The sequence below is a fragment of the Hemiscyllium ocellatum genome, chromosome 46 (genome assembly GCF_020745735.1).
Source record: "Hemiscyllium ocellatum isolate sHemOce1 chromosome 46, sHemOce1.pat.X.cur, whole genome shotgun sequence".
In the NCBI taxonomy this organism is placed as follows: Eukaryota; Metazoa; Chordata; class Chondrichthyes; order Orectolobiformes; family Hemiscylliidae; genus Hemiscyllium; species Hemiscyllium ocellatum.
In genome coordinates this window covers 16,608,524-16,633,226 of record NC_083446.1, presented here as the reverse complement: position 1 = coordinate 16,633,226, position 24,703 = coordinate 16,608,524, and the positions used below count along the sequence as shown (strand labels likewise).

General features: G+C 42.3%; 1 protein-coding gene across 4 annotated transcripts; it reads right to left on the bottom strand.

The window, feature by feature from the left end:
• Nucleotides 1-1,487: 1,487 nt before the first annotated feature.
• LOC132836286 (zinc finger protein 239-like) lies at nucleotides 1,488-23,826 on the bottom strand. 4 transcript variants are annotated; one of them, XM_060855675.1, is made up of 4 exons: nucleotides 23,765-23,818; nucleotides 17,566-17,668; nucleotides 3,966-4,029; nucleotides 1,488-3,441 (listed from the first exon to the last, which is right to left on the bottom strand). In XM_060855675.1, exon 4 carries the CDS (start codon nucleotides 3,356-3,358, stop codon nucleotides 2,306-2,308), a length of 1,053 nt encoding a protein of 350 aa, XP_060711658.1. In that variant the 5' UTR covers nucleotides 3,359-3,441; nucleotides 3,966-4,029; nucleotides 17,566-17,668; nucleotides 23,765-23,818; the 3' UTR covers nucleotides 1,488-2,305. The 4 variants fall into 4 exon arrangements, with proteins under 4 accessions (XP_060711658.1, XP_060711657.1, XP_060711659.1 ...); XM_060855674.1 differs by lacking the exon at nucleotides 17,566-17,668 and having other exon boundaries at nucleotides 23,765-23,826; XM_060855676.1 differs by lacking the exon at nucleotides 17,566-17,668 and having other exon boundaries at nucleotides 3,966-4,046; nucleotides 23,765-23,804.
• Between the last annotated feature and the right edge of the window lie 877 nt (nucleotides 23,827-24,703).

Here is a 24,703-nt window from a genome sequence, read left to right as displayed (position 1 = left end):
AATTACCAACCATCTTGTGGCTGCTACATGGATTCAGAGAGAGAACCATTATTTCAAAACAAAATATTCTCTTAAGATGCTGCTTGATGCTTCTCTTTACTTCACTAGAATTCTGCTTTTGCTTTCTACTTTTCTATTGCCACTTGTGCTGTGCTTCCCTTGAAACGGAGCTCCCTCTCAGGTTCTCATCTTGACAATTTTGAACCTCCTTCAACAGCATTATGAAACAAGTATTAAGTTAGCTCACTAAGCTTGAAGGTTTGTTTTCAGATGCTTTTGTCAAACTACTAGGCAACATCATCACAGAGTCTCTAGTGAACCGCTGGTGGTATGTCCCGCCTCACTATAGTTTTGGTTCCTTAAGTTCGGTGCAGTCCTTTCCCTTTCATTTTTCAAGGGAAGGTAGATAGGGTTGAAATCTGCAGCACCCAAGAACTACAAAAAGCAGAAGAAAAATATCTATACAATGTTTTCAATAAATACAATATGCTGATACTCCAGAAATAAACCCAAACAAGCAGACACAGCACAACCAAAAACTATAGCTACATTACCTGACAAAGACATGTCAGAAATGACCTCCAGACTACTTAGACCCCTTGGCACAATGGCCGGCCACAAACCTACCAACACACAAACAGCAACTAATGAACATAAAGGATCCATTAGATACCACCAGCAAAACTAATGTCATTTACACAATACCATGCAAGAACTGTAAAAAGACAAACTAGCAGAAAACTTGCCACCAGGATACATGAACAACTGGCCACCAAGAGATACAACCCACTATCAGTAGTTTCCACACACAAAGAAGACCACCTTGACTGAGACAACACACACATCCCAGGACAAGTGAAACAAAGACACGCACGAGAATTCATAGAGGCATGGCATTCGAAACAGAACTCCATCAGTAAACTCATGGATTTTGACCCTATCTACCATCCATTGAGAAAACAAAAATGAACCAGAAATGACATTACCCACTTTAAGAAGCCAAGAACTATAAATAGAGAAGTGGAGCATACCACCAGTGCCTCATCAGAGCCTCTCACTGATGAATGTTACCTAAAAACAAACCTTCAAGTTCAGTGAGCTAACTTCCCTAGTTATCATTAACCTCAGCTACAAATCTTCTCAAAAATCGTTAGCATTATCAAGTCTTCCCAGGTGTATGTCAGTTTCTGTCCAATTAAGATGCAACACATCCAACTTGAAAACATCCAGAATTGGTCCTTCCCATTTGTAAGTTCGTACACTCAATAACTACTAATTCTTACGGTTCTGGTGTCTAGATCACCACAATATGGTGCTACAGCACAGCAGCCTATGGCTTATTGGTGAATAGCCTCACAATGTCAATTAGGCACACAGTCACTACATTACTATCTATACCATTTATTTATGTAAATGGAAAAATTGCTCACAGCTGGGTGGAGCAATTCATGCCACCACTTGACACCTTTGTGATATAGAACTGATCAGAAATGAAATAGAACATAAACGGGAAAATACTTTAGTGTGGTTCAGGCATCCTGTATCGATATATTAAAACATTAGCACTAACCCTAAACTGGTAACCTGAATTTGTGCCCACATATATATCATTAATTCTGTTCTTCATGGATAGAATGTGTATCTTCATGGCAATGCCTCCACCAATCAATGTTCACTTCTCATACAGTGTAAACATCGGTTCTGTGTTTAATTTATATTCTTAGAAATTCTCCCAATGTGTGTAAGAGAAAAATAAAATCAGCAAAGTATGCATGCTTGCAGCAATACTCAGGTGCTGTTTATGAACAACTTTCTGCTGACTAATAACAGTGGTTAACAGTTATAACTGGACTGAGGTTCATTTTCATCAACACAAGCAGACACCGTGAACAGGGCTCCACCTTGGATGAGATTAACAACAAACTCCAAACAGTATCATTACTGATGGTTCAGCATGTTGGATGACAGACTGAATCCCTTCTCTCACATATTTGGTTTAATGACCTCTCCTAAATGTGCATTTACTGAAGTACAATATGTTGAGATGATTATGTGACCATAGTCCCACAGAAAGAGCACAAGTGCAAAAGTTGATAGGACATCAATACCGCTGAATGATTAAAACACTTTCCACAATTTAGGCATTTAAATAATCGATGATTAGTCTGAATTCCCAACAGTTTCAGCAGCCTGGATAACTGAGTAAACCCTCTCTACACTCTCAGCAAGAAAAACCTGCTTACTCAGGTATTCCCTGGTTTCTCAGTGGGCCGGATAACTGAGTGAACTGCTTTCCACACTGAGGTCAGGTGAATGGTTTCTCCCTCATGTGAGTCCGCTGGTGTCTGGTGAGTTCAAATAAACGTTTGAACCGAGACCCACAATGGGAGCAAATGAATGGTCTCTCATCACTGTGAACTCGCTGATGAGTGCGGAGGTTCGATGAATCACTGAATCCCTTCCCACACTCAGAGCAGGTAAATGGCCTTTCTGCTGTGTGAATTCGCCGGTGTATCAGCAGACCAGATGACTGTGTGAACCCTTTCCCACACTCAGGGCAGGTAAATGGTCTCTCCTGTGTGTGAGTCCGCTGGTGTCTAGTGAGGTCAGATAAACGACTGAACCTCGTGTCACATAGGGAGCATCTGAATGGTCTCTCATCAGTGTGAACACGTTGATGGGACATCAGGTTGGAGGAATCTCTAAATCCCTTCCCACACTGAGCGCAGGTGAATGGTCTCTCATTTGTATGAACTCGCTGGTGTATCTGCAGGTTGGAAACATTAGTGAATCCCTTCCCACATTCAGAGCAGGTGAATGGTCTCTCCACAGTGTGAACTCGCTGGTGTATCCGCAGGCTGGAAGAATTACTGAATCCTTTTCCACACTCTGAGCAGGTGACCTGACTCTCCCCAGTGTGAACCAGCTTGTGTTTCAGCAGGTCAGAAGAATTAGTGAATCTCTTCCCACAGACAGAGCAGGTGAATGGCCTCTCCCCAGTGTGAACCCGCTGGTGTATCTGCAGACCAGACGACTGAGTGAATCCCTTCCCACACTGAGAGCAGGTGAATGGCTTCTCCCCAGTGTGAACTCGTTGGTGTGTATGCAGGTCAGAAGCATTTGTAAACCCTTTCCCACAGTCAGGGCAAGTGAAAGGTCTCTCTCCAGTGTGACTGCGATAATGTGTTTCCAGCTCAGATGGGAATCTGAATCCCTTTCCACAATCCTGACATTTCCAGGGTTTCTCCTTGCTGTGACTCCATTTGTGTCTTGACAGACCAGATGATCGGTTGAAGCCTCGCCCACACACACAGGTATATGGTTTCTCCCCACTGTGAATGGTGCTTTTTGCTTTCATGTTTGAAGTTCCTTGGTATTCAGGTTACAATTAATCAAGTGACTCAGATGTGATGTTTGATCCAAATTAATCCTTCCATTAGCCTGTAAAATGGATTTAAAAGACAAAAAAGTAATTGAGAGAGAATCCATAAAAACATGCTCGGCCACCTGCCCAAACATTTCCTTTTTGGCTCAGTGTCAAATGTCGCTTTTTCACATTCTTGTCAATCACCTTGGAAATTCTGTTCAATGGAAGGTGCTGAACAAATACAAGTTAATGTTGTTGATTTGGACATACATTACAGTTCCTTCATCACTGCTAGGCGAATAATCCGTAACTTCTCACCTAACAATAGTCTAGGACGAACTTCACTGCATGGAATGCAGCAGTTCAAGAAGCTCAATCATCGCCTTCACCATGGGCAACTGGAGATTGGCAATATTTGCCGGCCTTGTTCATGAGAGGCCTTGGGAGTGGAGTGAGCTGATCTACTCTTTTAGATAGCCAGCACAGGCAAGATGGGCTAAATTATCTTCTGTTGCAATCACTCGATAATTGTGACTCAATTTAAAAAAAAGGTCTCACAATGGAGGCCAGGGAATAATTTCTCTAACATAACACTTACCCTGGTATAAAGCAGCTGATCACTGGTGCTTCTGTGCTTCCAGCCTCAGTGCTGTAAGAAACACCTGCAACAAAATAATAGCTGGAAATATGAGTTAAAAAACAGAGCATGTTGGAAAAACTCAGCAAGTCAGACAGTATCTACAATGACAGAAAGAAAGTGAATGCATGGAATGAAATCAGGAAATAAAAATGCAGCAGAACTGGACGCTCTTTGTGATCTGAGAAGCAGAAGAGAATGGAGTAGAGCTGTGACCATCACAGGCTCTGGTGGAAACTCATTAAGACAAGGTTAGCAGGAGTTATGGTAAAATAATAAACAGGCTATCTAAAATTCATCACTGTCAACCCAGGAGAGAAATTCAGAAGAGACAAATATCACCTGGGTTTGAGTTTGCTGTGTGGAAATACTCTCTTCCTGACCCCCCTATAAGCAGAAATTCTCAAACCTACCTCCATCTGTCTAGGAGAGATACCCACAACATTGGGACTTGGTCATAGTCTCCACACGTGTGCCCTACTGCCCTGTAAAAATGGCAGCCATTATCCTTGGCCGTAATGACACCCTCAGGGCCTAGAAACACCGAGAGTGACTGCCCACACACTTGCGCACAAGGAGCATAAGCCTCTAAACAGTCGCACAACCATTATATTTCTGAATGCTGCCCCTTCACTGTCCAGATCCATTACTCACTCCTCACCTGAACATATTAAGGAGAGGATGAGGCAACCATGGCTGACAAGGGAAGTCAGGGACAGCATTGAAGCAAAAGGAAAAGCATACAATATGGTGAGGGTTACTGGAAGCCCAAGCATTAAGAAGCCTCTAAAGTTCAGCAGAGAATAACCAAAAAGAAGCAATAAGAGGCAACAAAATGAAATACAAAAGTAATCTAACTCATAACACAAAAGGAGGCTGCAAAAGCTTGCTTACAGAGAAGCAGAGGTAGACATTGGACAGCTGGAGAAGACTAACAGGGAGCAAAGAAACAGTGGAGGAACTGAGTAGGTACTTTGCATCAGTTTTCACAGTGGAAGATAACAGTACCATACAAAAATTGAGAGACATGGGCCAGAGATGAGTGTAGCGGCCATCACTAAGGAGAAGGCGCTGGGGAGGCTTATAGGTTTGAAGATGGATAAATCACTAAGACGAGATGGACCAAACCCCAGATTTATGAAGGAGATAGTACAGGAATTGGTGGTGATCTTTCAGAAATCACTGGCATCAGGGAGGGTCCCAGATGTTTGGAAAATGGCTAATGCAGCACCCCTGTTTAAGAAAGGAGGGAGGCAGAGGCAGGATACTCAATTGTTGATAAGTTTTTAAAGCCCCTTATTAAAGATAAGACTGCAGAACTATATGGTAAAATAGAGCAGGGTCAGTATGGTTTTGTCAAAGGGAAGTCACGCCTGACAAATCTTTTCAATTTCTTTGAGGTAACAACTAAGTTAGACAAAGGAGAGCCAGTGGACTTGATCTATTTGGTTTTCCAGCCAGCCTTTTATAAGATACCTACAGCAGGCTGCTAAATAAGAACATGGTGTTAGTGGCAAGTAGAGGATTGGATGACTGGCAAAGTCAGAAGTTTTTGAGAATGGCAGTCGGTCACTCAGACTTCCACAGGTCTCACATTTGGGACAACTATTCACGGTATACATTAACAATCTGGACAAAGGAACAGAAGGCATTGTTGCTACATTCCAGATGACACAAAAGTAATTTCGTACTCAGAATAGAAGCAGGAATAGGCCATTGGCCCGTCGAATCTGCTTGGCCATTCATTCAGATCATGGCTGATCTATCCGATGTCTCAGCTCCTCCAACCTGCATTATCCCCATAACCCTTAATTTCCCAACCATGCAAAACCCATCTAACTGTGTCTTGAATATACTGAATGAAGCTGCCTCTACTGCCTCCTTGGGCAGAGAATTCCATAGATTCACTATTCTCTGCAAAAAGCATTTCATCCTCATTTCTGTCCAAAAATCTACACCTCCTAATCTTGAGGCCATATTCCGTAGCCCACTCTCACTCACTGGTGGAAACAACTTGCCTAACTCCACCTTTTCTATCCCTTTCATAATTATATATGTTTCTATAAAATCTCCTCTCATTCTTCTAAATTCTAGTGAGTACAGTCCGAGGCGGCTCAACCTCTTCTCATAGGGTAACCTTTCATCTCCAGAAATAGCCTGGCGAACCTCCTATGCACCACTTCCAAAGCCAGGATATCCTTCTTCAAGTAAGGAGACCAGAATTGTGCACCACACTCCAGGTGTGGCCTCACCAACCCCTTATAAATTGCAGAACTTCCCTGCTCTTAGATTCTAAGCCTCTAGCAAAGAAAGCCAATATTTGGTGTGCCTTCCTGATTACCTGTTGCATCTGCAAATCAACGATTCACATATGAGCACTTCTAGGTCCTTCTGCTGCAATCTTTCACCAATGCTCTGACCTACTATTTTTACTTTCAAAGTGGAAAACTTGACATTTACCAACCTTGTACCTCACTTGCTCACTCATTAAACCTATCAAAATCTCTCTACAGACTGCCCACATTCTCCACACAGTTTGCCTTTCCAATCAATTTCATGTCATTAGCAAATTTGGATATGTTACACTCAGTCTCCTCTTCCAAATCAACTATATATATTGTGAACCGTTGCGGCCTCAACATCGACTCCTGTAGCTTACCACTGATCTCCAACCAGAGAATCACCCTTTTATCCCAAATCTCTACTTTCTATTGGCTAACTAGTCCTTGATCCATGCTAGCACATTCCTCGCAACGCCATGCATTCGTATCTTACGGATGAGTCTTTTATGTAACACCTTATCAAAGTTCTTCTGGAAATTCACCTGTTCATGTCCATCCACCGCACTTTTTGCATCCTCAAAGAACTCCAGTAAGTTTGTCAAACATGATCTTCCCTTCCTGAATCCATGCTGCATCTGTCTGATGGAATCCTTTCCATCCAGATGTCACAACATTTCTTCATCCATGATAGCATCCAGCATTTTCCTGACTACAGATGTTAAGCTAACTGGCCCATAGTTAACCGCCTTTTGCCTACACCCCTTTTTAAACAGCAGCAGTCCAGTGGAATCTGCCCAAAGTTGTGAATTAATGCATCTATTGTAGCTTCCACCATTTCTTTCATTCCATCAGGACCAGAGGACTTATCTACCTTTCGACACTAAGGTTTGCTCAACACTACCCCTTTAATGATAACAATCGAATTGAGGTCCTCAGCTCCCATCGTATCCTTAACATCATTCTGTGGCATGTTAGACACATCTTCCGCTGTGAAAACAGACAAAATAGTTACTTCAGACCTCTACCATTTGATCATTAACCAATATTAATTCCCCTTTCTCAGCCTGCAAGGGACCTAGGTCCACTTTAGCTCCCTTTTTCCATTTATAAAAACATGTTTTTAAATCTGTTTTTATATACTGTGCTAGTTTGCATTCATCATCCAGCTTTCCTTTCATTGTTTGCTTTGTGGTTCTTTGTTGCATTTTAAAGTTTTCCCAATCTTCCTGCTTCCCACTAGTCTAAGCCTGAGCTTTTAATTGGATGCCTTCCTTTATTTCTTTGGTTATCCAAGGCCGGCTCTTCCTACCCTTGCTATCCTCGTTTTTGACAAGAAAATACTTTCCTTGAGTACTGAAAAATGTCTTTGAATGTCCTCCACTGTTCCATCATATAACTTGTGTTCCCAGACTAATTTAGCCATTCCTTCCTCATCTCATGCATAACCCCTTGATTTTAGATGATACTATTTCACCCTCCATTTGTATCCAAAATTCAATCATATCGTGATCACATTTCCAAGAGGATCCTTAAATTTACCTACCTCATTACACAGGACCAGATCTAAAATGGCATGCTCCCTTTTTTAGGTTCAGTAACACTGTTCAAGCAAGTTCTACGAACTCTTCAAGCCTGCCTCTACTGACTTCATTCAGCCAATTAATGTGCATGTTAAAGTTGCCCATGATGACTGCCATTGCATTCTTACACGTGTCAGAATATTTCTTGATTGTCACTGTAACATTATTAGGTGGCCGATAGACTACTTCCAAAAGTCATTTTTTTCCCTTCCTGATCTTCAATCAAATGGATTCAACATTTTGCTCCTAAAATCAGATTAGATTAGATTAGATTACTTACAGTGTGGAAACAGGCCCTTCGGCCCAACAAGTCCACACTGACCCGCCGAAGTGCAACCCACGCATACCCCTACACTTACCCCTTCACCTAACACTACGGACAATTTAGCATGGCCAATTCACCTAACCTGCACATCTTTGGACTGTGGGAGGAAACCGGAGCACCCAGAGGAAACCCACGCAGACACGGGGAGAACGTGCAAACTCCACACAGTCAGTCGCCTGAGGCGGGAATTGAACCCAGGTCTCTGGCGCTGTGAGGCAGCAGTGCTAACCACTGTGCCGCCCAAATCGACTATATCGACTCTTATCATCCTAATCTCATCCTTAATTAAGAGAGTGCCCCACCTCCCTTATCTTTCCGCCTATCCTTCCTAATTACATGATACTCTTGGATATTTATTTTCCAGTCATCACCACCCTGCAACCATGTTCTGTAATGGCAACTAAACCATAATCTTTTGCCCTGATTTGCACAAGTTCATTGACTTCATTTTCAGTACTACAGGCATTCAGAAAGCATGCCTTTATACTCACTGCTGGATTGTAAATGGACAACCTCCTTGTCTTTTGCAAATTATTGTCATCTAATTTTCCTTGTTTTCTATTCTAACTTTTGCTCTGGTCTCTACATTGCTTCCTTCTGCCTGGACTCCCACCTTGTTGCCATTTTCGTCTATCCTTCCTCATAGCATCTCTCCTAGTTGCATCCACCTTTACAATAATTGCAGCATCTTCTGACCTGACGCTCTGCTTCCCACTTCCCTGCCAACTGAGTTTAAAGATTCCCAACAGCTCCAGAAAACATGTCCACAAGAATATTTGCCCGCCTCAAGTTCAGGTATAACCCGTCCCTTTAGTACAGGTCATACTTGCCCCAGAAGAGAACCCAATGATCCACAAACCTAAAACCCTGCCCTCTGCACCAACTCTTCAGCCACATATTTGTCTGCCATATCATCCTATTCTTGCCCTCACTAGCATGTGGCACAGGCAGTAACCCAGAGCTTACTATCCTTGATGACCTTCTTTTTAACTTTCTTCCTTACTCCCTAAATTCACTTTTTTCTCAACCACATCCCCTTTCAGAGCTATGTCATTGCTACCGACATGTACCACGACTTCTGGTTGCTCACTGTCTCCTTTGAAACAGCCAAAGAATTGATCCAAGACATTTCTGAGACTGGCACCCAGGAGTCGAAAGTGTGGTGCTAGAAAAGCACAGCAGGTCAGGCAGTGTCTGTATAGCAGGATAATCAACATTTTGGCACTACATCAGGAAGGGCACCCAGGAGGTAACATTCCATCCAGGAGTCTCATTCTAGTCCACAGAACCTTCTGTCTGTTCTGTAAACAATGAATCCCCTATTACTATCACTCTCCTCTTCTGAGCCACAGGGCCTGACTCAGTGCCAGAGGCCTGGCTGCTGTTAGTTTCCCCAGGTAGGTCCTGTTACAAACTTCCTACCTTCAACTGTATCACTCGCTCTGGTAACTGCCTGACCCAAGCACTTCGCAAAGTTGGTGGTTGGAGATCAGCTTTCAGCCACAGAGCCACGTCCTTAGTGTGACATTCTAGTTCCATTTCAGTAACATGACCCGAATCCAGCAGAGTCTCAGCGCCATGTGCCAAAAGTCTTGTCCAGTCTTTTGTTACCTCGAGACTGATTGACCCTAACACACTCCTGACCCACCTTCCACTTTCAACCTCCCTGTAATCTTCAGCTCATCTAACACTCCGCTACCCGTGTCCTCACTCATACTGAGTCTTCTTCACTTCACCTTGAACTCACTGTCTTGAAAACCTTGCCAGTTGGGAAACAGCAACATTTTTAAAAGGTTCCTGTCCTTAGTTTCAAATCCCTCCATAATAGCGATCATTCCCATCTCTGCCAAATACACAATCGCTCAAGATATCTACACTCGCATAATGCTGGCATTTTGAACTTGGTCAACTAATCACCCCATCATTGGTGGGTGTTCTTTCACTAAGAAATTTTAAAACCTGAGCTCTGAACACTGCCACACATCAGGAAATGGGAAGAGTTATCTGGCACAGTATTACAGGAGGCAGTCACACCCTTTAGATTAGCTACCAAACATTTTGGTAGCCTTGTCAGTAAAAATAAAATTAAATTGACAGCAAGCAGGGAAAAAGAGTCGGAAAGTGTAAAATCCACTTGTAAGCAGTCATCATGATGTGGGGAAGAAAATAAATCAGGAGATAGGAAAGGCATGTATGGAAGGTACCACTGCAAGAATGATGAGGAAGTGCATGTGGAGTGGAAAAATCAGCTTAGTGGTGGATCTCAATAAAAAGAATTTGTGGAATGTCTGCAAGATTTTTTTTGGTGCAACTTGTGGTGGAGACCAGTAAAGGATCAGGCAATTCTGGATTTATTGATGCGTAATAAGGCAGAATTGATTAGGGAATTCAAGGTGAAGGAACCCATCTGAGGCAGGGGCCATAACATGATAGAGCTCACACTGCAGTTTGAGAGGGTGAAGATTGAAACAGATGTAATGGTTTTACAATTGTGTAAAGGTACATGGGTGGAGCATGCCTGAGTTGATTGGAAGAGGAGCTTGGCAGGGAAGATTGTGGAGCAGCAAAGGCAGGGATTCCTAGGACAATTCAGAAGCCACTGCAGAAATTCATCCAAAGGAAGGCAGCATATACTGAAGAAATATACCATGGCTGACAAAGGAAGTCAAGGACAGCATAAAAGCAGAAGAAAAAGCTGACATTATGGTGAAGTTTACTGGAAACCAGACGATTTGGAAACCTTTAAAAACCAGCAGAGGATAACTTTTTTAAAAAAAAGGCATATTTGACATATGAGAGTAAGCTAGCTACTAATATAAAAGATGACAACAAGAGATTTCATTGAATATCTAAAAAGTTAGAGGGTCAAGAGTGGACATTGGACTACTGGAAAATGATGATAGAGAAGTAGTAATGGGAAACAAAGGAATAGGCTGAGGACCTGAAGAGGTACTTTCCATCAGTTTTCACATTGGAAGAGACTAGCAGCAGATCAGAACTTCATGAGAGACATGGAGCAGAAGTGAGTGCACTGGCCCCCAGTAAGGTGAAGGTGCTGCGCAGCTGAATATGGATAAATTACCAAGACTGGATGGGCGAAGGGGATAGCAGAGGAGATTGAAGAGACAGTGGTAGAGATCTTTCATAAATCACTGGAGTCAGGGAGGGTCCCAGGTGACTGGAAGATGGCCAATGCAACACGCCTGTGTAAGAAAGGAAGCAGGAAACTATAGGCCAGGTTGTGTGACCTCAGTTGTTGGTATGATTTTAGAGTCCCTTGCTAAGAATGAGACTGCAGAGTACTTGGAATACATGGTAAAATAGGCCAGTCAACACGGCTTCATCACAGGGAGATCATGCCTGACAAATCTGTTCAAATTATTTGAGGTAACAAACAAGATAGACAAAGGACAGCCAGTGATGTGACATTTTTGGATTTCCTCAAGAACTGTAGTAAGATACTGCACAGCAGGCTGTTAAATAAGATAAGAGGATAGCTTTAGTGGCACGGTAGAGGTTTGGCTGCCTTGCAGAAGACAGAGTCAGGATAAAAAGGGTCTTGTACAGAGCGGCAGCCGGTGACTCGTGGACTTTCACAGGTCAGCATTGGGACCACAACCATTCACATTATACATTAATGATACAGACAAAGGAACTAAGGGCATTGCTGTCATGTTTGCAGATGACACAAAGGTAGGTGGAGAGGCAGCTAGTGTTGAGGAAGTGGAGAGAGTGCAAAAGGATTTGGATAGGCTAGGAGAGTGGGCAAAGAAGTGGCAAGTGGAACACAATGTGGGAATCTGTGAGATTATGCATTTTGGTACAAAGAATAAACATGCAGATCACTTTGTGAGCAGTGAAACACTGCAGAAATCTGAACGGCAAAGGGACTTTGGGAGTCCTACTTCAGGAATTCTCTTAAGGATAACATGCAGATTCAGTTGACAATTCAAAAGGTAAATGCCATTTTAACATTTATTTCAAAAGGGGTATCACACTAGAACTGGGTAAGCAAGTTTGCGGATGACACAAAAGTCGGTGGAGTTGTGGATAGTGAGGAAGGAAGTGGTAGGTTACAGCGGGATATAGATAAGTTGCAGAGCTGGGCGGAAATGTGGCAAATGGAATTCAATGTAGCTAAGTGCGAAGTCGTTCACTTTGGTAGGAATAACAAGATGATGGATTACTGGGCTAATGGTAGGCTACTTGGTAGTGTGGATGAGCAGAGGGATCTTGGTGTCCATGTACACAGATCTCTGAAAGTTGCCACCCAGGTAAATAGTGCTGTGAGGAAGGCATATGGTGTACTGGGCTTTATTGGCAGAGGAATTGAGTTCCGGAGTCCTGAGGTCATGTTGCAGTTGTATAAGACTCTGGTGAGGCCTCATCTGGAGTATTGTGTGCAGTTTTGGTCGCCTTACTATAGGAAGGATGTGGAAGCTTTAGAACGAGTGCAGAGGAGGTTTACCAGGATGTTGCCTGGAATGGTAGGAAAATCTTATGAGGAAAGGCTGAGGCACTTGGGGCTGTTCTCATTGGAGAAGAGAAGGTTTAGGGGAGATCTGATAGAAGTGTATAAGATGATTAGGGGTTTAGATAGGGTAGATACTAAGAACCTTTTACCGCTAATGGAGTCAGGTGTTACTAGGGGACATAGCTTTAAATTAAGGGGTGGTAGGTATAGGACAGATGTTAGGGGTAGATTCTTCACACAGCGGGTTGTGAGTTCATGGAATGCCCTGCCCGTATCAGTGGTGAACTCTTCTTCTTTATGGTCATTTAAGCGGGCATTGGATAGGCATTTGGAAGTTATTGGGCTAGTATAGGTTAGGTAGGATTCGGTCGGCGCAACATCGAGGGCCGAAGGGCCTGTACTGCGCTGTATCCTTCTATGTTCTATGTTCTATAACAGAAATATACTGCTGAGGCTGTATCAGCTCTGGTCAGGCTGCACTCAATATTGCAAACAGGTTTGAGCCCGTTATTTAAGGAAGGATGTGCTGGCATTGGAGAGGGTCCAGAATAGGTTTACAAGAATGATCCCAGGATGAATGGCTTTTCATACAAAATATCAGTTGAGGACTTTGGGGTCTGTATTCAACTGAGTTTAGAAGTATGAAAGAGAATATAGGAAGGGAGGCAATGAAAAGGCGGGTGGTACTTTTAACTAAGGAAAACATTGCAGCTGTAACTAGAGAAACTGTTTCTAAAACATCATCCAGTGAAAGTATTTGGTTTGAACTAACAAAGGAATAATCACCTTGATGGGGTTGTACAATAGCTCCGCTTCAACAGTCAGAAGGAAACAGGAACAAATGTGCAGAGAGATTTCGGATATGTGAGAATAATAAAGCATTAAGTGGTGATTTTAATTTCTCAAACATTGACCGGTACTACCATCAGGTTAAAGGCTGGGATGGAGAACAATTTGTTAAAAATGTTCAAGAAAATTCCTTAAGCAACATGTAAATGTTCCTGCGAGAGATGGAGCAAAACTTTATCTTCTCTCAGGTAATAAGGCAGGGCAAGTGACTGAAGTGATAGTAGAGGAACATTTCAGATCTCATGACCATAATTATATCAATTTCAAACTGTCTTCTATAACAGCTAATGGTTTCAACAGCAGTAAGGCAATTTTTAATGGTGTGAGACAAGAACTTTTATTAGTTGATTGAAGTAGACTGTTCACAGGTAAAGACTTGATAAGTGGGGGGCTTTCAAAAGTGTGTTAACAAGCAATGAGATAGAAGAGTATAAATTAGGCCATCGAGACTGCTCCACCTCTCAATCATGTGTTTTTCAATTCCATTCTCCCTACTGATCCCCTTAATCAAGAACTAATATATCCCTGTTTTAAAAATACTCAATGACCTCGTCTCCACAGCCTTCTGTGGCAATGAATTCCACATATGCACCATTCTCTGGCTGAAGAAGTCTTTACTTATCTCCGTGCTAAAGGGTCTTCCCTTGACTCTAAAGCTCTGCCCACACATCCTCGTCCCTCCTGCCAATAGAAACATCTTCCCATTGTCCACTTTGTCCAGGTTGTTCAGTATTCTGGAAGTTTCAATTAAACCCCCCCCGCCCCCACCCCAGCATCCTTTGATTCTCCATTGAGTGTAGTCTCAGAGTCCTCAAACATTCCTCATGTGTTAAACTTTTCATTCCTGGAATCATTCCCATGATTCCTCTAGACCTGTTCCAGGGCCAGATCACCCTTCCTGAAGTATGGAGCCCAAAACTGCTCACAATATTCTCAATGTCGTCTGACCAGACCTTCATAAAGCCTCCATAGTACACCCCTGCTTTTATATTCCAGTCCTCTCGAGATAAATGACAACAGTGTATTTGCCTTCCTAATCACTGACTCAATCTGCAAGTTTACCTTTCCGCATTTCAGATTTCCAAATGGGGCGAAAATTCAGAAAATAGCCTATGCCCCTATTCCTACTACCCAACTGCATGACCAGATATTGTAAAAGGTAAAGCTGTTACGATTACAGAACAACGGATGAATAAAGGTATTGAGGTGCTAGTGAAGAATGAAAAAGAATTAGATTAGATATAGACAGGTGGGTTCAAATGAATTTCTTGTAAGGGCTTTGTTAAGAGGGAGATCAGGAAGACAAAGAGGGGATGTGAGATAACCTAATCTGCCAAGGCTAATGATAATCCAAAGAGATTCTAGATTAGATTAGATTACTTACAGTGTGGAAACAGGCCCTTCGGCTCAACAAGTCCACATTGACCCGCCGAAGCGCAACCCACCCATTCCCCTACATTTACCCCTTTACCTAACACTACGGGCAATTCAGCATGGCCAATTCACTTGACCTGCACATCTCTGGACTGTGGGAGGAAACCGGAGCACCCGGAGGAAACCCACGCAGACACAGGGAGAATGTGCAAACTCCACACAGTCAGTCGTCTGAGTCAGGAATTGAACCCAGGTCTCTGGCGCTTTGAGGCAGCAGTGCCATCGTGCCGCCCACAAACTGTTCTGAAGAAGTTGGTGTGCTGTACCTTTAAGAGAGTTAAAAGCTAGCAAAAACTATCGGACAGCACAAAGCGTTCTGAAAAAAGATATAATGTAATATGTGTTCCAGCTATGGGGGTAGCTCGGGTAACTGGTTGTCTGGAAACAACAAAACAGATTTGAATTAGGCCAATCAGTTTGAATTATACCCCGAAAAATACCAAACACCAATTCAGTTTGAATTTAGTATGTTGACAATTTTAAATGACAATGACACAATCCAATGTTTTGGGGTATAAGACCAGGGAAAATTGAACAGTTGAGAGAAGAACTGTCAAGCCACCAGCATGTAAAAGACTGCCTGAAAATTTGCTGTCTTGAAAGTACCTATATCGATGAGTAACCTATAATGATTCTGTGAAGAACAGAAGACAGAAATACAGAGAAGAATGAAAGCAGCCTGGTTTTGGAGATAAAGAATTTTGTTTGTCAATTGTAATCGGTAGTTTTATCGGACTAATATTGTAGAAGGGGAAGGTAAAAGATAGGTTAGAGGAAGGACTTGTAAATAGATGTTTGTTAATTATTCTCTGCTATACTTTAAGAAATAAAGTTGTTAATTTTTACATTAGCTCTTGGCCAATCGAATTTTCACAGATTACTGCATGGGATAAATCTTATCTGTGTTGCTGGTTTGAAATTAAGCAGGAGTATTTACTCAGTGTCATAATACTGCACACATACAGAGCAAGAGAGCAGTTGTCCACCTGGAAGATCAAGAAGGTTATCTTTGTAACTCAAACTCAGCAGATGGGAGAGATACTAAATGCATATTTCACATCATCTTTTACTGCAGAGAAAATTAGCCCAAATGTTCACTCTCCATTTATGAAGCTGGATAGTTCCGGTTGCCAAACTATTTGACCAAGGGCCAAAGAAAGAGAATTAGGTGATGTTTCCAGAGGCTGGATTGATTTTCTACTGTTTGGCTTTATGCTACATTTAGTATCTTTCTGTTCCCAAGACGGGAGAGTTTGACTTACAAGGAGAGACTGTATAGGCTAGGACTTCATTCACTGGAGCACAGGAGGTTTAGTGCTGACTTTACAGAGGTTTACAAAATCATGAGTGATTTGGGATGTGGGAGTCCAAAACTAGAGAGTATAATTTTTTTATAAGGTGAGAGGAGGAAGATTTAAAAGAGAACAAGGGTCAACCTTTTCACAAAAGGATGGCTTGTACATGGAACGAACTGCCAGAGCAGGTTACAGATGCAGGTACAGTTACAAGATTTAAAAGGCATGTGGACAGATAAGTTTGAGAGGAATAAAGACCAAACGCAAACAAGAGGGACTAGGTCAGTTTGGGAAATCCAGTCAGCAAGGATGGTTTAGACTAAAGGAGGCTGGAGAACTTAGGGCAATAAATATTGATGTTTGAAAACAGTTCACATTGCAGGAGAGGAAGTGCTGGTAGTCTTAGGAAATATAAAAGTGGATATACCTCTGGTCCCTGATGCAGTGTATCCCAGGGCTTTGTGGGAACTAAGATGGGAAATTGCAGGGCTCCTTTAGGAAAGGTGTCTCATCTGTAAATACTGCTGAGGTGCCAGATAGCTGGGGAGTGACTACTGTTATGCCTTTGTTGAAGAAGGACTGCAGGGAGAAGACTGGGAACTACAGACCGTTGATACTGAATTTGGTGGTGGGCAAATTGTTGGAGGTCTTTGCTGAGAGGCAAAGAGTGATTTGGATCATCAGCATGGTTTTGCACAAGGGTAATCATGTCTCTCAAATTTGACTGAATTTTTTGAGGAAGTAACCAAGAAGATTGATGAGGGCAGAAAAATAGTCATTGTTTATTTCAACTTTAGTAAAGCCTTTCACACGGTTCCACATGGTAGACTAACGAATAAAGTTAGATCACAAAGGATTCAGGTGAGCTGACCAAAATTCGCTTAAGGACAGGAGACAGGGTGCTGTGGTAGAGGGTTATGTTTCAGAATGGAGGCCTGTGACTAGCAGTGCTCCACATTGATCGGTGCTGGGTCCACTTTTGTTTGTCATTTTTACAAATGGTTTAGATCAGAATATCAAAGTCTGTTTTGCAGGCGACACCAAAATTGGTGGTATAATGGTCAGTGAAGAAGGTTAGCTAAGATGGCAAAGAGATTGTGATCAACTGGGTCTATGGGCTGAGAATTGGCAGATGCAATTTAATTTGGATAAATGCAACATATTACATTTTGGTAAAACAAACAAGGGAGGAACGACTTATACAATTAAAAGTACAGCCTTGGATAATACTGTAGAACAGAGACTCAGGGCTCAGTGACCTAATTCTTTGAAGTTGGTGTCACATATAGGCAGATGGTTGAGAGGGCTTTTAGTATGCTTACTTTGATTGCTCAGACCTTTTGTGTTAGAGTTCAGACAGTATGTTGAGGTTGTACGGATGTTGGTGAGGTATCTTCTGGAGTATAGTGTCCAGTTCTGGTCACCCTGTTATAGAAAAAATATTCTTAAGCTGGAGAGATTTCCAAAGAGATTTACTATGATGTTGCAAGGAATGGAAGGATTAAGTTATAAAGAGAGGCTCTGGAATAGAGTGGTGCTGGAAAAGCACAGCAGTTCAGACAGCATCTAAGGAGCAGGATTTTCCTTAGGAGAAGGAAAATCCTGCTCCTCGGATGCTGCCTGAACTGCTGTGCTTTTCCAGCACCACTCTATTCCGGAATCTGGTTTCCAGCATCTGCAGTCATCGTTTTTACCTTATAAAGAGAGGCTAGATAGGCTGGGACATTTTTCTAAAAAAAAGGGCATTTTTTAAAGGTGAGAGGAGAAAGATTTAAAAAGACATGAGGGGTTACTTTTTTTTTTGTACAGAGTGTTACGTGTGTGGTCCCAGAAAAAGTGGTGAATATGGCTACAGTTATAACATTTAAAAGACATTTGGACAAGTACATTAATAGAAAAGGTTTAGAGCGATATGGGCCAAGTGCAGACAGGTGGAACTACTTTAGGTTCGGAACATGGTCAGCATGGACTGATTGGACAAAGGGGTCTGTTTCCCTGTTGTCTTTTGCGACGATACTATGTGATTCAAATTTACAGAACACTGACAGGTCTGGATGTTTCAACCAGTATGAGATACAAGAATAGGAGGGCACAGCCTCAGAGTAAAAGAATGACCCTTTTGAACTGAGAGGAGAAAGAATTTCTTCAGCCAGAGGGTAGTGATTCTGGGGAACTCATTATAATAGTGGGCTGTGGATGCCAAGTCATTGAGGGTATTTATGACAGAGATAGAGAGGCTCTCGACTGGGAAGGGGATTAATGATTACGGGACAAGGTAGAAGGCAGGAGAATGAGTTGAGAAACATCAATCATGTTCAAATCGAGAAGCAGACTCGATAGGCCAGTAGCCAAATTCTGCTCCTATATCTTGGGGTCTTATGGTTATTATGGGTAACTTCAATCTGCAAATTGATTGAGCAAATCAAATCAGTAACAGTACTGTAGAGGAGGCATTCCTGGAGAGTCGATGAGATGATTTTTGGATCCATACTTTAGGGACCCAAATGGCCGTCTGGCCAATCTCGACTGCATAATGCACAGGGTTGATCAGCTCAATTGGCTGATGGCTGCTTTGTGATGTGGAATGACAGCGTGTACTCAATCCCTGCCCCGGCTGAGGTCATCATGATGGTCTCACATTCTTAATCTTGCCCCTTGCCTGAGGCACCGTGACCCTCAGTTTAAAGCACCATCAGTCATCTCTCTCTCTCTCACACACACCCACTCTCTGTCTAATGAGAGAGCAGTCCCATGATCTTCTGGGATTACATGAACTTTTGGTTTCAAAGTTTCAAGTTTGCAATGAGAAGGGAGTAACTGGCAATCTAGCTGCGTGAGGTTCCTTGTGGAAAAGTGAACATGGCTGAATGATGGAAGTCTTCATTAAGATGGAGAGTGACAGTTGATTCCAAGATGGTGAGGTCAAATCTATATACAGGAAATTACAACGGTATGAAACACAAGTAGGCTACAACAATTTGGGAACATAATGTAAATGGATGACAAACATTTAAAGAGCACTTGGAGGAACTGCCACTGTTGTTCATTTCCGTCTGGCAAAATAATAAAATGGGAAAGGTGACCCAGCCATGGCTAACAAGGGATACTAGGAATAGCATTTGATCCAAGGAAGATGTGTACAAATTGCACAAATTGTAAAAACAGCAGCTGACCTCAAGACAGGGAGCAGTTCAGATTTCAGTAAAAGAGGACTAAGGGATTAATTCACAGTGAAAAATAAAGTCTAAAACGTAAGCTTAAGAGAAACATACAAGTCGGTTGTTAAAGCTCCAAAAGGCATATGAAGAGAAAAAAAAATGAAAATAAATCCTTTATAATGAGAACCAGGGGGCGTTGTAATGTGGGATAAATACATGGCTTGGAGAAAGTGAGGACTGCAGATGCTGGAGATCAGAGCTGAAAAATGTGTTGCTGGAAAAGCGCAGCAGGCAGCATCCAAGGAGCAGGAGAATCGACGTTTCGGGCATAAGCCCTTCTTCAGGAATACATGGCTTACCAATTAACTATATATTTTTGTTCTATCTTCACAAAGGATGACACAAATACTATTCCTAATATGCTGGGGGAAAGTAATAAGGGGGAGGAACCGAAGGAAATCAGTATTAGCAAGGAAATGGGTTGGGGAAATCAACAGGATTAAAAGCAAACAAATTCTAGCACCTGAGATCTATATCCCAGTGTGCTTAAAGTCATCCTCAAGTGGATGTATTCCAAAACTAGAGTCTTGAATCTAAATAGAGTAAATTGATTGCCATTTTTCAAGACTCCATAGACTCTGGAACAATTTCTATGGATTGGAGGTCAGTTAAGGTGACCCCACTATTTATAAAAGGAGGCAGAGAAAACATGGAAAGATAGATCTGTTAACCTAACACTGGAAAGCAGTAAGTGTAATTGGACAGAGTCAGTCAGCATAGATTTACGAAACTGAAAAGAGAGTGAGCTATGAGATCTGGTGTCCTTGTACACAAATCACTGAAAAATAAGCATGCAGGTGCAGCAGGAAGTGAGGAAGACAAAAGGTATGTTGGCCTTTGTAACGAGAGGATTTGAAGACAGGAGCAGAGATGTCTTGCTGAAATTGTACAGGGTCTTGTTGAGACCATACCTAGAGTTTTGTATGCAGATTTGGAATCGTTATCTGATAAAGGATATTCTGCCTATGAAGACTGCACAACAAATATTTACCAGACTGATTCATGGAGTGGCAGGACTGACATACGAGGATAGAATTGATTGGTTAGGATGCAAATCACGAGAGCTTAAAATGATGAAGTAGGATGTCACAGAAACAAAATGCTAAAAGACACTAACAAGGTAAATGCAGGAAGGATGCTCTCAATGATCAGGAAGTCCAGGACTGACATGAGGAAAACAAAATGCTTAGCCAGCAGAATTTACAGCCAGTTAAGGCCAAAACATGGAATGTTTCTAAGATGAACGCAGGTATAGACAATGGAAATGTGGAGCTGGTTTAAGGAACAGATATTGCATGTCCTTGATGGGTGTGTCCCTGTCAGGCAGGGAGGAAGCGGTACGGTAAGGGAACCGTCGTTTACTACAGAAACTGCAGCTCTGGTTAAGAAGAAGGAGGCGGCTTATGTGTTGATAAGGCTGGATAGTTCAGATGAGGCGATGGAGATTTACAGATCAGCGAGGAAGGATTGAAAGAGAGAGTGAAGAGCAAAAAGAGGACACGACCAGTCTTTATCACATAGAATAAAGGAGAACCCTAAAGCTTTCTATCGGTATGTGAGGAATAAAAGGATAATTCGGGGAGGAATAGGGCCAGTCAAAGGCAGAAGTGGGAAGTTGAGTGTGGACCCTGTGGAGATGGGACAGGTGCTAAATGAACATTTCTCATTGGTTTTCACTCAGGAAAAGGAAAATATTGTGGAGGAGAAGAATGAGGTATGAGATATTAGACCAGAAAGGATTAAAATTAGATACGAACAGGTGTTATAAATTCTAGGAGGAGTGAAGGTAGACAAGTCGCATGGGCCGGATGGGATTTATCCGAGTATTCTCTGGGAAGCTAGGGAGAAGGTAACAGAGCCTTTGGCTTTGATATTTGAGTTATTGTGTACAGGTTTAGTACCAGGGGACTGGAGGATTGTTCAAGAAGGGCAGTAGAGGTGATCCAGGTAATTATAGACCAGTGAACCTTACTTCTGTTGTAGGAAAGGTTTTGAAAAGGATTATAAGATTTATCATCATCTAGCAAGCAACAATTTGATTTCAGATAATCAACACGGTTTCGTCAAGGGCAGGTCATGTCTCACAAACCTCTGGGTTTTTTTTGAGTAAGTGAGCAAGCATGTAGCTGAGAGTTAACGTGGGATACATGGACTTCAGTAAAGCCTTTGATAAGGTTCCATATGATAGGTTATTGGAGAAGATGCAGAGACATGAAATTTGGGTGATTTAGCAGTTTGGAGTAGAAAATGGCTTTCTGAAAGGAGGCAGCGTATGGTTGTTGATGGAAAATATTCAGCCTGGAGTTGGGTTACTAGTGGTGTGCCACAAGGATTTGTTTTGGGACCACTGCTGTTTGTCATTTTTATAAATGACTTAGGCATAGGTTGATGGATTAGTAAATTTGCAGATGACACTAAAGTTGGAGGAGTAGTGGACAGTTTGGAAGAATGTTAAAAGGTTGCAGGGAGACTTGGATAAACTGCAGAATTGGGCTGAGAGGTGGCAAATGAAGTTCAAATGTGAGGTGATGTACTTTGAGAAGAATAACAGGAAGGCAGAGTACTGGGTCAATGGAAAGATTCTTGGTAGTGTGGATGTGCAGAGGGATCTTGGAGTCCATGTACATAGATCTATGAAAGTTGCGACCCAGGTGGATAGTGCTTTTAAGAAGGCATATGGTGTGTTAGATTTCATTCGTAGAGGGATTGAGTTCCAGAGCCGCAATATCATGCTGCAACTCTACAAAACGGTGGTACGGCCACACTTGGAACATGTTCTGGTCCCCACGTTTCGGGAAGGATGTGGAAGCATTGGAAAAGGTGCAGAGGAGATTTACCAGGACGTTGCCTGGTCTGAAGGGAAGGTCTTATGAGGAAGGCTGAGAGACTTGAACCTGTTCTCATTGGAAAGAAGGAGGCTAAGAGGGGATTTGATCAAGACATACAAGATGATTAGAGGATTAGATAGAGTAGATAGTGAAAGTCTTTTTCCTAGGATGATGATAGGGGGCACAACTACAAATTGAGGGGTAATAGATTTAAGACAGATGTCAGAGGCAGGTTCTTTACACAGAGAGTAGTAAGGGTGGGGAATGCCCTACCTGTTAATGTAGTCAACTCAGTCAACTCAGGAAGATTTAAACAATCCTTAGATAAGCACATGGATGATTTGGGAATAGTGTAGGGGGACGAGCTGAGAATAGTTCATAGGTCAGTGCAACATTGAGGGCTGAAGGGCCTGTTCTGCGCTGTATTGTTCTATGTTCTATAGTTCTGAGGGCTAAAGAGATCGAAGGGTATGATTCTAAAGTAATAGCAGACTACTGGGTGGAATGATCAGCCATGAACTTACTGAATAGTGAAACATGATTGAACATCACAAAAAAATCTCCTGTTCCAGTTTTTCATATTTCTATTCTGTTAAAGGTGTGATATAAAAACAAATGTTTGTAACTGACACAGATATCAGCACTATCTTAGAGGATGAAAATCCTCTAACTCCTCACCGAACAGCAATCTGGGAGTCACTTTTACGACATGGACTACAGCAATTCAAGATGGTGCAGAGTGATTTTTGAAGCTTGTGCTTTGGCTGCTCTGTCTCTTGTTTTCAATCCAGTTCTCAAATTGTTGAATGCTCTGACAAAAGTGACATAGTACATAGGAAAGAAGAAAATATTTTTAGAAGTTTACTAATACTGGGGAAGTGGTGGGTTGGGGAAGGGGAGCAGTGATAAAAACAATGGGCTGGGTTTTTTCGTGGGGGATGGGCAACAAACGACCCCATTTTCCAAACCCCCTCCATCTTGTTCACTTGCCTCCCTCCCTGCTCCATTCTCTCAGCCTCTTTCAAACTGACCGCCAACTCAGTAACAAAAATGTTTACACGGGGACACTTTCCCTTTAATCTCAGTCACTAACACAGAGAGACAGACACACACAAGTGCCTCTGGCCAGCACACTTCACATACTCCTCACTGAATACAGCAATGATTTAACCTTTGTTTTCAGCTCCATTCATACCAAAGACAGATAAACGAACAACGAAACGATATACTGAAAAAACAAAACTGAACCAAGAATCGCGAACGTTGACCGGGGCCTGTTTCAGGGAAGAAGCCTGACTCCCTGCGGCTCAAATCGCAGCACCGCAACCCCATGTTTGGGGCACAGCCCTACACTGATCAACCATGCGCTTTTCCAGCAACACATTTTTAAGCCCTACACTGATCAACCATGAAATCTTCTAAACGGAACATAGCTCCTTCCACTGCCCTCCCCTTTCACTTTCACTTTCACTCACCGCCTGTGGACGGGATCTACCGACATTTTTTCTTCTTGCCATCACTCACGGGACGCATACCCACAATCCACTTGACTATGCGCATGCTCTAACACTTCGCCTGACCAATTGACGGCGTGACATAATCAGAAGCGAATAAAGGGCGGGACTGGAAAACCTCTGGTCAACCAAGCAATCAGAGAAAGTGAGGGACGGTCGGTCTTCCGGATAAATCAGAAAATTTCGTCGGGCCAAACTAACCTATCCGGAATTTCTATCAGATTTCGCTGGAAACCTTCCTCCGGTTAAAAAAAAACAACTGTTAATGTTGCCTCTGCTTCCTTTCACGCAGCTAAGTTATGATCAACGTCGTTACTCTCCCCTTTATTGCTTCAGATCTAGGTTTTGCTCACAGGGCTCTCAATACTTTTGCCAATCCTATCGTTTGGATTATCAGCCTCAATACTCCTTCCCTCATCAATACAACTCGAGAAACAGATCATCAATTTTCTGTGACGATTCAATTTTAGCTTTCCTGAATGAAACCCACATTTCTTCAAATAGTTCCTCATTTTGTCTACTATGACCGTTTCTAACATGTTCCATAGCACCCAGATTTAAATGGCTGTTCTGTCAGTGCTGAATTAATTGACAAAAAGTTTCACATCGCTAAATAAAAGGGTGTAGCAGTAGAGAGGTTAAGACAAAGAAATGTGTCTGAATGAGTTGTAACTTGAACATTAGTTATCGTGAATCCAAAGTAAGGACAATCAAGTTGTGATGGTGTTGACCTCTATCACACTTTCAGGAACTGCCACACATGCTGAGTATTTCCAGCATTTTCTGTTTCTACATCAGAAATTTAGTATTTTGCTTCTGCACTTGTTCTTAGGATTGTAGTGATCAAGAGGTGTGGGAAGAAAGCAGGAACAATCGCCTCCTTCAGTCCTGTATGTTCCA

Bases quoted from the DNA above. Each gene is read 5' to 3' on its own strand.
- LOC132836286 (XM_060855674.1), bottom strand. From the start codon at position 3,358: ATGAAAGCAAAAAGCACCATTCACAGTGGGGAGAAACCATATACCTGT.